The sequence below is a fragment of the Symphalangus syndactylus genome, chromosome 3, assembly GCF_028878055.3.
Source record: "Symphalangus syndactylus isolate Jambi chromosome 3, NHGRI_mSymSyn1-v2.1_pri, whole genome shotgun sequence".
Taxonomy (NCBI): domain Eukaryota; kingdom Metazoa; phylum Chordata; class Mammalia; order Primates; family Hylobatidae; genus Symphalangus; species Symphalangus syndactylus.
This window is the reverse complement of record NC_072425.2, coordinates 50,137,567-50,150,522: the sequence shown is the minus strand read 5'-3', so window position 1 is coordinate 50,150,522 and position 12,956 is coordinate 50,137,567. Positions and strand designations below refer to the sequence as shown.

The following is a 12,956-nucleotide window of genomic DNA, read 5'->3' as shown; positions in this document are numbered from 1 at the left end:
TGAAATCTATAATTTGCTAGATAGTTAACGATTAAGTTAAAATGTCATTTACCATGCTTTTCACACTAAAAGCTTTAACTTTTCTGATAAAATAATATTTTAAATGTTCAATTTTTACTTCTGAGGAAAGCTACTTCTAGCATTCTTTGTCATGGTGTGCTTGTGTGCAGTAAGTGGAGCATTTTCAGCTACTTACCTCTACATTCTTCCTGTTTTTCAGTTTCTGATTTAGATTATAAAAGGCAAATGATTAATTTAATTTGATACTCAGAGTTGTGTTTACCTTTAATGGACAAATATATGTCAGATACTTTGATGTTTATTGATATGACACTGTGTGGTTAAACAACGCAAGTATGCCCATGTGTTTCTTATAGGGTACACTTGAAACTAGTAGTGTTTATGCAGCTCACTTATGTAACTTGAAAATCTGGTACTATTGCATTCAGGACTGAAATCTTGGAGTTTAGGTGTCTTGTCTCTCATTTTGAAAATAAGTGAAAGTTGAGAACGTAAAATCTATAAAATTCATTTTTTAACTAGGAAAAAAACACAAATTAATGACAGACACCAAATTGCAAATCCAAAAAGCTCAGAGAACACCAAGCAGGATGAATATTTTAAAAATATACCTAGGAATATCATATTCGAACTGTAGAAAACCTGTAACAAAGATAAAATATTAAAATAAGGCAGAGGAAGAAACACACTGTCTACAGAGAAACAGATACAAGAATTACATTGGACTTCTGTTTAGAATCCATGCAAGTAAGAAGTGTTGAAAAAAAATTCGAATATAGTGGGTATTTATTATCCAAGTATTCATTATCTAAAACTGCAAAGCTAAAATAATTGTAACAAGAACATATTCACTAGCAATCTGAGCATTCATGATATTAGTGTCTGTTCTGGAGAGAATTATGCCCCCCCAGAATTCCTAACCCAAAGCCCTGTCTCCCAGTGTGGCTGTATTTGGAGAAGGAACTTTTAAGAAGGTGAAGGTTAAATAGGGGCAAAAGGGTGAGGCCCTAATCTGTTAGGACTGGGGTCTTCATCCGAAAAGGAAGAGACACCAGAGATATCTCTCTCTTTTCTCTCTCTCTCTCTCTGCCTCCCTCCTTCTCTCTCTCTGTCCCTCCCTCTCTCCCTCTCTCTCTCTCTCCCTCTCCCCACATACATTTAATTGTTAAATTGAGGTTTTTGTTAGAACATATATAGTGGCTTTTTAATAAAGTGTTACTCCTCTACTTAAAACACACACACACACACACAATTTTGATAAATTCTTTTTTGAGGATAAGGCCGGGCATGGTGGCTCACACCTGTAATCCCAGCACTTTGGAAGGCTGAGGTGGGTGGATCATCTGAGGTCAGGAGTTCAAGACCAGCCTAGCCAACATGATGAAACCCCATCTCTACTAAAAATACAAAAGATTAGCTAGGTGTGGTGGCGGGCACCTGTAATCCCAGCTACTCAGGAGGCTGAGACAGGAGAATCCCTTCAACCCAGGAGGCGGAGGTTGTGGTGAGCCGAGATCGCACCATTGCACTCCAGCCTGGGCAACAAGAGCAAAACTCCATCTCAAAAAAAATAAAATAAAATAAAAATAAAAAAACACAAAACTGGGATGTGTCCCTGTCTTTTAGGCAGATAAAACTTTACCATTACTAAAATTGAGCCTCAGGAAAATTAAGCATTCTACACAAACTTAGCTGGGAATGAATACTGAAACGGAAGTTTGAATCCAAGATGATTTATTTTGAATCCCATGCTAATGCCATTAACTCCTATAGACCCTTCTCAGCTGCAGCCAGAGAGACACTAGCCCACTGATGGACGGACAGACGTGGGCAGGGTCCGTCTCACTAAACCACCCACCACTGCCACAGCTTCCTACAACAGACACATCAGATGATACTCCAGGCAAATAAATGATTTTCACTGAGGACTTATTCATTTTAATAATAGGTCCTGGTGTAGAGAAGTTCCTCAGTCTGTTGTGCATCAAGTTTTGAGAAGCGGGTAAGCCATATGTTTTGTGGTTTTGTTTGTTTCACAAATGCATCTACAGGAGGACCAATATTGACTGAATGAAGCTTTCATTTAAAGGGCTAAAATATGCTTTGTGTTTTTATATGTGGAAACTACTTTAAACCTAATGACTATTTATTATATCATAGCTTGTGATGTATTCTGCTCATGGCTTTTAAGGTAAAATGTGCCATGATCCACTGCCATTCTAATTGCTTTAATTAACAAGTCATTACCACACTACTGTTACATCTTAATTATGCATACACACAGGTAGACTTATTTTACATATGTGAACTAATTAGTTGTCAAAGCAAACGAAGATTATATTCTGCAAGTAAAGTCTTTTTCTCTCTGAAATTTCTAGGGATGTTCTTTAGGTGAAATTAATATTCAAACTGAAGATTTTAGTTTAATGAACTGAGTGCAGATTAAAGTCTTTTTGTGATTTAAACATAGTCAAGAGCACGACTATGATATTTCATTGAAGTTATGCAATAAAATGTCTCTAACTTGCAAACAAATCTATCAAGCAAATGGCATGAATTTGAAACCAGAAATACTGGGTTTTTATATAAATGCTTCATAGATTTGTTTTATGATAAAGAACATGTAACTGTCCTAAACCTCACACCAGCTCTTAAATAGGAATAATAAGTCCACATGAATGCTGATGCCTTAGCTATTATTAAACTCTTACAGTACGATGTAAAGTGAAAGTACAACGTAATAGCATTCCTAGGCCAACTTTGACCAGTTTTATACAGAAACATGTGCCAACTTTTCTGTTTGCAAGGATAATATCAAAGCAAACACCAGAAAGTTATATCTTTGATGCATTTTCTCAAAATCATACATATAATAAACAAACCAAAGACAAATGATGAATACTATTTCAGAAAATATAAAGTCTTCCCCTTTCTTCTTTTGCCAAGGAAGTCCAACATTTTCACCATTTTTATGCACACAATCAATTTTATTTAAGCTGGAAGTTAATGTCTCATTGTTTTCATTGTTCTAAATAAACACCTTTTCCCTTGAGTATTGTTCTAAAAATTTTTATGTGAAAAATTTTGTTCTGATTTTTCATGGTTGTGCTAATGATATGTGAAAAGGAATACAGATGGTATTTAATTATGAACAGGAAAAGATGTTAAATATCATTAGTCATTAGAAATTTGCAAATTAAGACCACAATGACTAACACATATATATCAGAATGGCTAAAATAAAAAATAAAACATCAAATGCTGAGGAGCATGAGTAAAAACTGGAGCTTTCACACATTACTGGCGGGAATGTAAAATCGTACAACTATGCCAAAAAGGAGTATAGTAGTTTCTTAAGAAACTAAAGGAACCCGAGTCCCCAGGCCTGCAGTCTGGGCCAAGGTCACTGGCCCCGGATCAATCAGGATGGGGTTCAGGGGCCTTCCTGGGGCCATCCAGTATCCAAGGTGCCCTTTGGTGGCCTCATCTGCCCCTCAGCCCCTGAGCACACCCCTCTGTCCCTTCAATCGTCCCTGTCACAGGGACATCTGTCACAGGAACATCTGTCACAGAGCCATGCCCCACCTCTTGCTTTCTGGAGATGCCGACTGCCCGGGTGATCTTAGCCCTGCCCTCCCCATCTCTGGGTCCTGACCAAGGTGCTCTAATGGACACCCCCTGACCCAGGTCTCAGGGAGCTGCCAGCAACCTGGGGTCCCTGAAGCTGAGATCCCACAAGACACATGTGGCCTGAGGGTCCCACTCTCTGGCTGGCAGAACCCACAGGTGGGAGCACACTGGAGTGTCCTTCAGGGCGTCTTCACCCCATGAGAGGGCTGGGGGCTTTGGAGTTTGCAGCTGACAGGAGTAAGGGCCCAGTCTCCTATCTCTGATGCATCCTTGGTCAAATCCTATGCCTCAGCCTGCAGGGCCTATTGCAGTCACCAGGTGAATCTATGTTCCCTTAGTCTGGGAGCCCCAAGCAGGCAGCACCCCTGCCAACGACTTCAGTGCACCTGGAAATGGAGGCTGAGAGGTCTCCCACTTCGCAGAGCTGGGCTCTGGCCCAGAGGCCTTCTCCTGGGCTCAGGTGGTCCCTTGGGCTCCTGGGGCTGCAGATCAGGAGACAAACACTGGCAGCTCTGCTCTGCTCTGCCTACAGAGAGGTGCCCAGTGGATGCAGGTTCCAGACAAAAGGTGGAGCCTGGCATGCTGCCCTGCGTGGGCTGCAGCCTGCTGCCATCTGGGGAAACTGCGTCACAGCAAGGCTCGAGGATGTTTCTCAGACCACACCAGCCCCTGGAGGTCCCCTGACCTCCCAATCTTGACAGACAGTGAGAAGAGGTTCCTAGGTCACCTGCCACAGGTTCTGGCTGGGGTTGGGATAAGTCTCCGGGCTGCTGTCCTCAAAGCCCCATCAGGAGGCTGTGTCAGGCCAGATGCACCATGGTGACAGCAGCATGGAGTGAGGGTTCTGGCCGTGGGAGAGGTCAAGACCGGGGGAGGTCAGGTCCAGGAGGAGGGCACTGGCGGGCACACGGTGGGGCTGGAGAGACCCTGGGCAGGGTGGTGGGAATGGCCCAGGAGGAGCCCTGGCTCCTGTGGCTGGAGGGCACGGACTAAGGAGGCAGAGGGGGTGGAGGTGGAGAGGACAGGGGCCCAGGGGCCTGTGCTGTAGGAGGGGAATGGAATTCCTAGTGAGGACTCTCTGGTGGGGGGCTTCTCAGGGAAGAGGTGGCCGGAGGGGTTGGGGGTCCCCAGGACTGCATGCTCCAGGCAGGCTGAGGGGAGGCCCAGCCAGGAGCCGCAGGCTTCTCACCGCCAGGCCAAGGCCGCCCTCCGCTGGCCGAATGGGGAATCGCGCCTAGGCTGGGGCTCCCCTGGCCCCAGGTTTGGGGGACTCCCATGTGTCCTGGGACGCTTCCTGCCCATCCAGCCTCCGCCAGGCAGCCTGGCCCTGGGTGGCTTTGAGGGCAGCCTCCGCAGCACAGGACCTGCCTCCGCCCTGTAGGGCAGATTTGGGCTTCTGACTCTGGACACCTACCCAGAGGCTGAATTCAACTCCCCAGCGAAGAGCACACTCAGACTCCCTCCCCGTTGTGCCCAGCCTGAGGGAACCCTGGCTGGGACTTGGGAGGAGGAGGCCAGAGGCCAGGGCCTGGCTCTCAGGCACTAGGTCCAGGAGCAGATGGAGCAGAGTCCCTGCAGGAACTGCCTCAGACTGCCCCCGAGGGGGCCTGGCCTGGGACCCTCCCTGTGCTACCAGGCTGCTTTTGGGCCAGGAGGGCAGGGAGAGCAGCCACCTGTACGGCATCAAGTAACACTATCAGTCAGCACACCCAACACCCACATGACAGCCACAGCCCTCTGCCCTGAGGGGGCTGCAAGTGGGCAGAGCCTCCTCTGTCTTGTTCACCCTGAGCGCGGAGCTCCGCACAGGACGAGATCAGAGAGCAAACCAGGAACAAACGGATGAATCAAGGAAGGGGCCAGGGCAGCAGGTCCCCAACCACACCCTGAACCCTAAGGGTGGGACACAGAGGCTGGAGACGGGCTGGCCCCAGGATCCTCTAAGTGACAGGAACCCTTGGCCACTGCTGATTGCCCCGAGGCGGGGGCAGGGATGGCGGGGCTGGGGCTGCCTGGCCCTTTAAGAGGGCAGTTCTGCTCGCCATCCTGAATGCCCCCTCCCGCAGCCACTGGAGAAGGGATCCCGTTTCTTAGCAACAGGAAGCTCTTGGTTTACAGTGTCCCCCAGGCGACTGGGAGCCGCGTGCTGCTCTGGGACTGAGCCGCTGGACCTGCCCAGCTGACCGCACTGGGCTGACCGCAACCGACTGACCACACACACCTCATTCCCCTGGCCCTGGTGGGCGGCGGGCACCATGGCGCAGAAGGATGTGCTCCTAACCAAAGAGCCGGCCCCGCAGACTGTGCCGCCCTGCGAGCTGCCCTGCAAAGAGTACGACGTGGCCCGCAACACGGGCGCCTACACGTCCTCCGGCCTGGCCACCGCCGGCTTCCGCACCGCCAAGTACCTGCTGGAGGAGTGGTTCCAGAACTGCCATGCTCGCTACCACCAGGCCTTCGCCGACTGCGACCAGTCGGAGCGGCAGCGGCACGAGAGCCAGCAGCTGGCCGCGGAGACCCAGGCGCTGGCGCAGCGCACGCAGCAAGACTCCACGCGCAGGGTGGGCGAGCGACTGCAGGACACGCACGGCTGGAAGTCGGAGCTGCAGCGCGAGGTGGAGGCGCTGGCTGCGGAGACCGACCTGCTGCTGGCCCAGAAGCAACGGCTAGAGCGCGCCCTGGACGCCACGGAGGTGCCCTTCTCCATCGCCACTGACAACCTGCAATGCCGTGAGCGCCGCCAGCATCCCAACCTCGTGCGCGACCATGTGGAGACGGAGCTGCTGAAGGTGCCAGCAGCCTTGGGTGGCCGGGACTTGTGGGCGCAGAGAAGAGGGGCCCCGGCAGCTGATGTGGACAAGCCACGTGGCTGCTGCAAGCACGCAGGAGCCCGGCCCTCTGCACGTGAGACCACTGAGTCCCCAAATCTGGCCCCTTAGTGACAGACAGGAGGCAGCTTTGCCCCAGAAGTCCCCTGACTTCCAAGCAGCTGTTTCTCCTCCTGTCCTCCAATCCCTCTGAGTCCTGGCACAGCCATCCTGACCTTGGGCTCCCTGGGCTGAGCCACAAGGCACCTCTCCAGAGACCGTCCCTGGCTGGGACAGTTGCTCCCGAGGTGAAAACCCAGGCCTGGGCCAGCACTGCGGGTGTGGACAGGTAGGGTGGGGTGGGCTGGGAGCCACCGCTCCCATTCATCCTATACAGAGCAGGGGCCACAAAGATCTGCACCCACAGGTCCCCTCTCCTCCATGTCCCCTGTAACTTCCCAATCTAGCCCAGCTTGTCTGTGGGGCAGCCCCATAGGGTGAGAGAGTAACTCAGTCCTGGCCCTGATGCTGGCTCTAGAGAATTATCTGATCTCTCAGAGCCTGGGGCCTCCCTGAGAACCACTACAGGCCTGTAGACATTTGTAAAAGATGTGGGGTGGGGACAGCTGGTCTCCTGCCATACCCCCAAGCTCAGGCAAGAACCCTGAGTCCCTCCCTCCCCTCATGCCTTCCCTCCTCCCTCCCTTCCCCTTCTGCAGGCCCTTCCCCCTGCACCCTCTCAGTGCCTCAAGAACTCCTGCAGCTCCCAAAAACCCTCTGCCCGCACCAACGGTGCCTGCCGAGTGATGGAGACACAGTGCAGGAAGAGGCAAACCCAGGGACAGAGGGGTGCAGGACTCCGGCCCTGGCACACAAGGAGGTAGCCAGTGGTCGAGGCAAAGACCCCAATCACAGGGAAAAGGCTTGTTCCTACACACAGAAAATTAAACTGGCCAGGCAGTAAGAAGAAACACAGGGTCGTCCTCCTGTTCTTGGTGTAAGGATGGCCTTTCCCAGCACAGAGCCCTGAGGGGCAGCCTGGGCGGGCATCTGGGACCCCAGAGTTTGAGTCCTCAGGGGCTGTCCAGGGGCTGGCCAACATTCCTGGGTGCACTGAGTGAGCAGCAGTGATGACTCCTAAAGCCTGGGGCGTGGGAACTGCCATGGAGGGACCTTCCCAGCAGCCCACAGAAGGCCCTGGAGGAAAACACCCCACTTACAACCCACCAAGGAGAATGCCCAAAAGCCCAAGATAAACCCAGTGAGAGAGCAGAGCTTCCATAGTCAGAGCTCAGGCCCAGCATTCAGCTCCTTCTGGTTGCTCAGGTGTTGACCAAGGCCTGCGGCAGCTGGGCCTGCTGGGATCCTCACCAGGGACAGGCTCTGGTGCTCAGGGCATCTCCTCCCTCAGGAAGCCGAACTCATCCGGAACATTCAGGAACTGCTGAAGAGAACCATCATGCAAGCAGTGAGCCAGATCCGGTGGGTCAAGGGCTGCCCGAGGGATGACTCCTGACCCCACCCACGGCTGGTCGTGGGGCAAGGCATTGAACGTCAGGACCCTGAGGCTCAGAGCCGGCAGGGGCTGCCCCAGGTCACAGTGGGAGCGCAGAGCTGGGTGGGGGAGGTTCCGGCCCAGCCTGAGGTTGAGTGGCCAGAGCCCAGTCCCACATCTGATCTGCAGCCTCCCAGCCTGGGCCACCACACCTGGTCACTGCTGAGCACGAGGGCCGCCTGGGACAGGCTGGCCCAGAGCTCCCTCCTGAAGCGGGCATGAAGGCCCAGCCTGCAGGGGGAATGGTCCTCCCTGGGCACACACCAAGGCCCTACCCAACCCCGCCTCAGACTGAACCGGGAGCACAAGGAGACCTGCGAGATGGACTGGTCGGACAAGTTGGAGGCCTACAACATCGACGAGACCTGCGGGCGCCACCACAGCCAGAGCACCGAGGTGCAGGCTCATCCGCACTCCACCACCTTCCAAGAGAGGTGGGCCCCAGCTCTGCCCCTGCGCTTGCCCTGGCTGTGGTCTCGCCTCCCTCTGCCTGGGGGCCCCAGCAGCGCTGCTTCCCCCAGCCTGGCCCGGAGGCCCTCGCCCCCGAGGGCACTTGGGCAACTGTCTGCCCCTGGCATGAGCAAGCGAGCAAGACCCCCTCAAGTGCCCAGGTCCTGCACAGCCTGGTTGCGGGGAGACAGGACAGGGTGGGATGGGGTCAGCCCCAGGCGCCGGCAGGACTGCGTTTCCGCCCGAGGCCAGCAGAGAGAGCTTGACCACCGCCCACTGGAGCGCGGCAAACTCCTGGGTGCGAGAAGGGGACCGGGCGCTGGGTACTAGGGAAGAGAGGCTACGGGGGCTGGAGGTCCTGCAGAGGGGGCCTTGGGGGCGGCGGTGCTGGGAACGGGGTCGCGGGGGCACGAGGGGACTAAGCGCTCGGGGTGGGTAGGGTGTGGGGGAACTCAGGGGAGTTGTGGGCGGGGGACACTCGGGGGCAGGGAGCCCGGGGGACTGGGCTTCGTGGGGCGGCATGGGGTGCATCAGGGTCCATGCAGGTCCTCCAGGAGCACGGGGCGTGGACAGGGCATGGGGGCGCGGCAGGGCCCCCAGCCTTTGGCAGAGCGTCTCCGACCCTCCCCTGGCTGTACCCCGCCCCACAGCGCCTCCACCCCGGAGACCTGGGCCAAGTTCACGCAGGACAATCTGTGCCGCGCCCAGCGCGAGCGCCTGGCCTCCGCCAACTTGCGGGTGCTGGTGGACTGCATCCTTCGCGACACCTCCGAGGACCTGCGGCTGCAATGCGACGCCGTGAACCTGGCCTTTGGGCGCCGCTGCGAGGAGCTGGAGGACGCGCGGCACAAGCTGCAGCACCACCTGCACAAGGTGGGGCACCCTGAACCCCGAAGACGGCTCCCGCACCTGCCCACTCTCATCACCTGGCCTGGGCCCTCAACACCTCTCTCCTCTGCCCCATTTACCCCAAGGGACCCCAGAAGCAAGTGTTGCCTCTCTGTAAACCTATGTGAAACCAGGTGACACTGGGTATGATCGGTGGGTGTTGCCATCCCCATGACTGAGCAGGAGGAGCTGTGGGGAGGATGGAGGCAGGAGGTGGTCTGGGGAGCATTGACCGCCCAGGAGGTCCCCAAGAGTCCCGGCCTGGCAGGCAGGGCTCTGACTCTAGGGTCTCAGCGTGGCCTTTACCGCCTCTGAGTCCCCAGTCCCTGAGCAGGATTCAGGTCCTGGTGACCACCAAGGATGGGGGTTCTTGGACCAGAGCTAAGGGACAACAGGCTGCCTGACTCTCCAGAGCCTGATGGGGGCCCCGTGCACATTGTTCCTTCATCCACGCCTCCCCGGGGCCACTGGTCAGGACTGCCCTCTGGACACAGCCCCAGGACCTGGGTAGGACCAGCCTGGTCTCGGCGTTCCATATGCCCGGGCATGGGAGCACAGGCCCAAGGGGCACCGTCCTGTCTGCAGACGCTGCGGGAAATCACAGATCAGGAGCACAACGTGGCGGCACTGAAGCAGGCCATCAAGGACAAGGAGGCACCTCTGCGCGTCGCCCAGACCCGGCTGTACCTGCGCTGGCACCGGCCCAACGTGGAGCTGTGCCGAGACGCAGCCCAGTTCAGGTGCTGCCTGGGCCTCTGAGGCAGTCCCAGGTGGCCCCGTCCACCTCCTCCCTGCTACTCTCTGATCTCAGCCTCCAATAAACACCCCAACCCCCACACACGCATCCCCCCCAGGTGCTAAGAGGGGAGGGAGACTGTGGGGCCACACGCAACACACAAGCATGCCTTAAACACACAGACATAGATATGACACTGGGCAGGTCGGGGTTGGGGGGTGCTCCCAGTACCAGGGACCTGTGCCCACGTGGTCTCACCCCACCCTGTGCTACCTCATCTTCCCGGGAGGAAGCTCCTTCAGACACGGTGAGCTCCAGGACGCCACAGGGCCAGAGAGGCCAGGCAGGGCCATTCCCTGCTGCCCTGAGGGTGCTGTCCACACCTCTGGTGGAAAGTATGACCTACACCTGGGCTCAGGCATAGATGGGCCGTCCTTTTGTTTCCCTTGTTAACAGATGCCCAGTGGCCTCTTCTGAGCCTAAATACCTTTCTTCCTTCTCTGCCCCTCAGTTCCTTCAAGGAACTGGGGGCCTCCCTCCGTCAAACATCAGGAATGGAAAGAACTGAGCCTGGTCGGCTGAGGCTGGTCCTGTTCTGCCAGGGTCGAGATTGCATGCGGGTCACTCATTCCCACTCAGGCCTGCGCTCCCTGGGAGGACCTTCGTAATTTATGCTCTGCCCTAGAGCCGCTTTCCTGGTGGGGTCCTTTCATGGAGTCTTCCCAGGACCTCCTGCCAGCTCCCATTGGGAGTTTTGGGTCCCCTGCACCCCGGTAGGTGCATACTTCTGCCCTTCCCAGCCCCGGCTCACACCCCTCAACACCCCCAGGCTGGTGAGTGAGGTGGAGGAGCTGAACATGTCCCTCACAGCGCTGCGGGAGAAGCTTCTAGAAGCAGAGCAGTCCCTGCGCAACCTCGAGGACACACACATGAGCCTGGAGAAGGACATCGCTGCCATGACCAACAGTCTCTTCATAGATCGCCAGAAGTGCATGGCCCATCGTACTCACTACCCCACCATCCTGCAGCTGGCTGGCTACCAGTGAGCAGCGGCACGGTGCTTCCCCACAATCCCCCAAATAAACAGCGCATTAGCTTTCTGCACAGTGTGTGTGTGTGCCCGGTGGGACCTCGATTTGCTGTCCATCTGAACTGGCCTTTGGGTCCCCTGTGAGGCTGGCTCTGCCTATGGACTCATCATCCCAACAGTGGGAGACGAGGGGTCAGAGCCGAGGACCAGGAATCCCTGTGCCTCAGAGGACAGGACATGCCCAGGTGGGGACTGGGGCTCCACAGCACAGCTCAGGTGTGGGCACAGACCATGTGTCCAGCTCAGAGCCAGGCCATCCAGCTCCCCCTCCCCACCAGTGCTGGCTCCTCCATTCCTTCACCAGGGTCTTAGGGCCTTGGGACATCTTTAAGACCTCTGCATCTCCCCAACTCCTCCCCCTGCACCTCCAGGTCCCCAGCCTCAGCTCACATACCCCTGTGGACAGGGCGCTTACTCTGCTAGAAACTCATCTGGCTGCTGGGTGCACCTGCTGGGGTGATCCTCCAGGCAGGCCCCACCCAGAAGCACCCACTTTAGCATCCCCTCTCTATTCCCAATGACAGTGCGTACCCAAGCTCAGCCCAGCCCAGCACAGCCCAACTCTCAGTGCCCAGGACCCCTGAGGCTCAGATGGACAGATCGACAGGAGTACATGGAGTTCCCTCCCGGGTGGGGGCCCAGTGTGGGGAGAGGGGCCTGAGAACAGCCCAGGGTGGGCGTCCACCAGGAGAGCATGTGGGTGGGGGTCCCATCTCCAAGATCCAGGCCCACAGGGCTCTTGTCTCAGCCTGGAGGGGACTGGGAGATAACAGTCCCTTCCCCCCAGTCAACCACAAGGACACCCAGCTAGGCAGCTCTGTGAGCTGGGTGGGGTCAGCCAGGAGGAAGCTGCTGCTGGGGATTGCTAGGAGAGGCATGGGCTGCCTTTCACGTGGGGCTAACTCAGACCTCTTTCCCCTACCTGCTAGGAGCCTTTCAGAGGCCACTGCTGAAGGCGAAAAACACTACTGCCGTTCACTGGGGGAGGTGATAATGTTGACTGCAGGCAGTTGCCTCGGGGAGGAGGCTTCTTGGGAATCCTACTCAGCCTGGATAGGGAGAAATCTGGGAGAGGCTGTGTGTGAGTAGGCAGGGCAGGGAGGGCTTCCTGGAGGAGGCAGCCTGACTTCCACCGCACAGGCCAAGGCACAGGGGCTGGGACCAGGGAAGGAGGTGTCTGGGCTGGGCCTCTCACTTTATCTTGAGCTCTGGTTCACTGCAATAGGCTCATTGCTAACCAGGCCCAGCCCTCCCCAGCTCCAAACCCGACTGCCGGGCAGCGAGCATTCTTCTGCCCACCTGACCACTCTCAGAGATGCAGACCCAGACCCTGGAGGGTGAGACTAAAAGCTTCCAGGGCCTTCTCTCCAGTGCAGATTCAGGGGGAAATGTCACTTCCCATCACCACAGAAGCCACACTACTTGTTGCAAGCCACTAGTCACTACAGTGACAACCAGGCCCACTCTTATTCTTTGGGGTGCCATTTAAATTCACCCTGGATGCTGTTACCATGGGGCTTTGACAGCCAGGAGCAGAGGCAGTGAGACACAGCAGCCAAGCCTCACCTGGGGGCTGCAGACAGTTCATGTCCTATCTATGTAGCTCCTTAAAGCTGCTCCAGGACACCAGGCAAGGGCTGAGGCAATGACCTGCCCAGGGAACACCAAAGAACCATCTCCCAGCAATCACCCCCAGCACAGGGGAAACCTGCAGTGAGGCAGATGCTGGTGAACTCAAAGGCCCCTGAGCTGGGGGAGGTTGTTGGGTGGGGGCTTCAC

At 55.6% G+C, this 12,956-nt stretch overlaps 1 protein-coding gene across 1 annotated transcript; it reads left to right on the top strand.

The window, feature by feature from the left end:
* The first annotated feature begins 5,719 nt into the window (after positions 1-5,719).
* Positions 5,720-11,191, top strand: TEKT4 (tektin 4). Its single transcript, XM_055271857.2, has 6 exons — positions 5,720-6,440; positions 7,870-7,940; positions 8,304-8,447; positions 9,114-9,336; positions 9,937-10,091; positions 10,917-11,191. Exons 1-6 carry the CDS (start codon positions 5,907-5,909, stop codon positions 11,131-11,133), a joined length of 1,344 nt encoding a protein of 447 aa, XP_055127832.1. The 5' UTR covers positions 5,720-5,906; the 3' UTR covers positions 11,134-11,191.
* Positions 11,192-12,956: the final 1,765 nt, after the last annotated feature.

Bases quoted from the DNA above. Each gene is read 5' to 3' on its own strand.
- TEKT4 (XM_055271857.2), top strand. From the start codon at position 5,907: ATGGCGCAGAAGGATGTGCTCCTAACCAAAGAGCCGGCCCCGCAGACT. The intron at 8,448-9,113 runs GTGGGCCCCAGC...CCCGCCCCACAG, and splicing joins TCCACCACCTTCCAAGAGAG to CGCCTCCACCCCGGAGACCT. The intron at 9,337-9,936 runs GTGGGGCACCCT...TCCTGTCTGCAG, and splicing joins TGCAGCACCACCTGCACAAG to ACGCTGCGGGAAATCACAGA.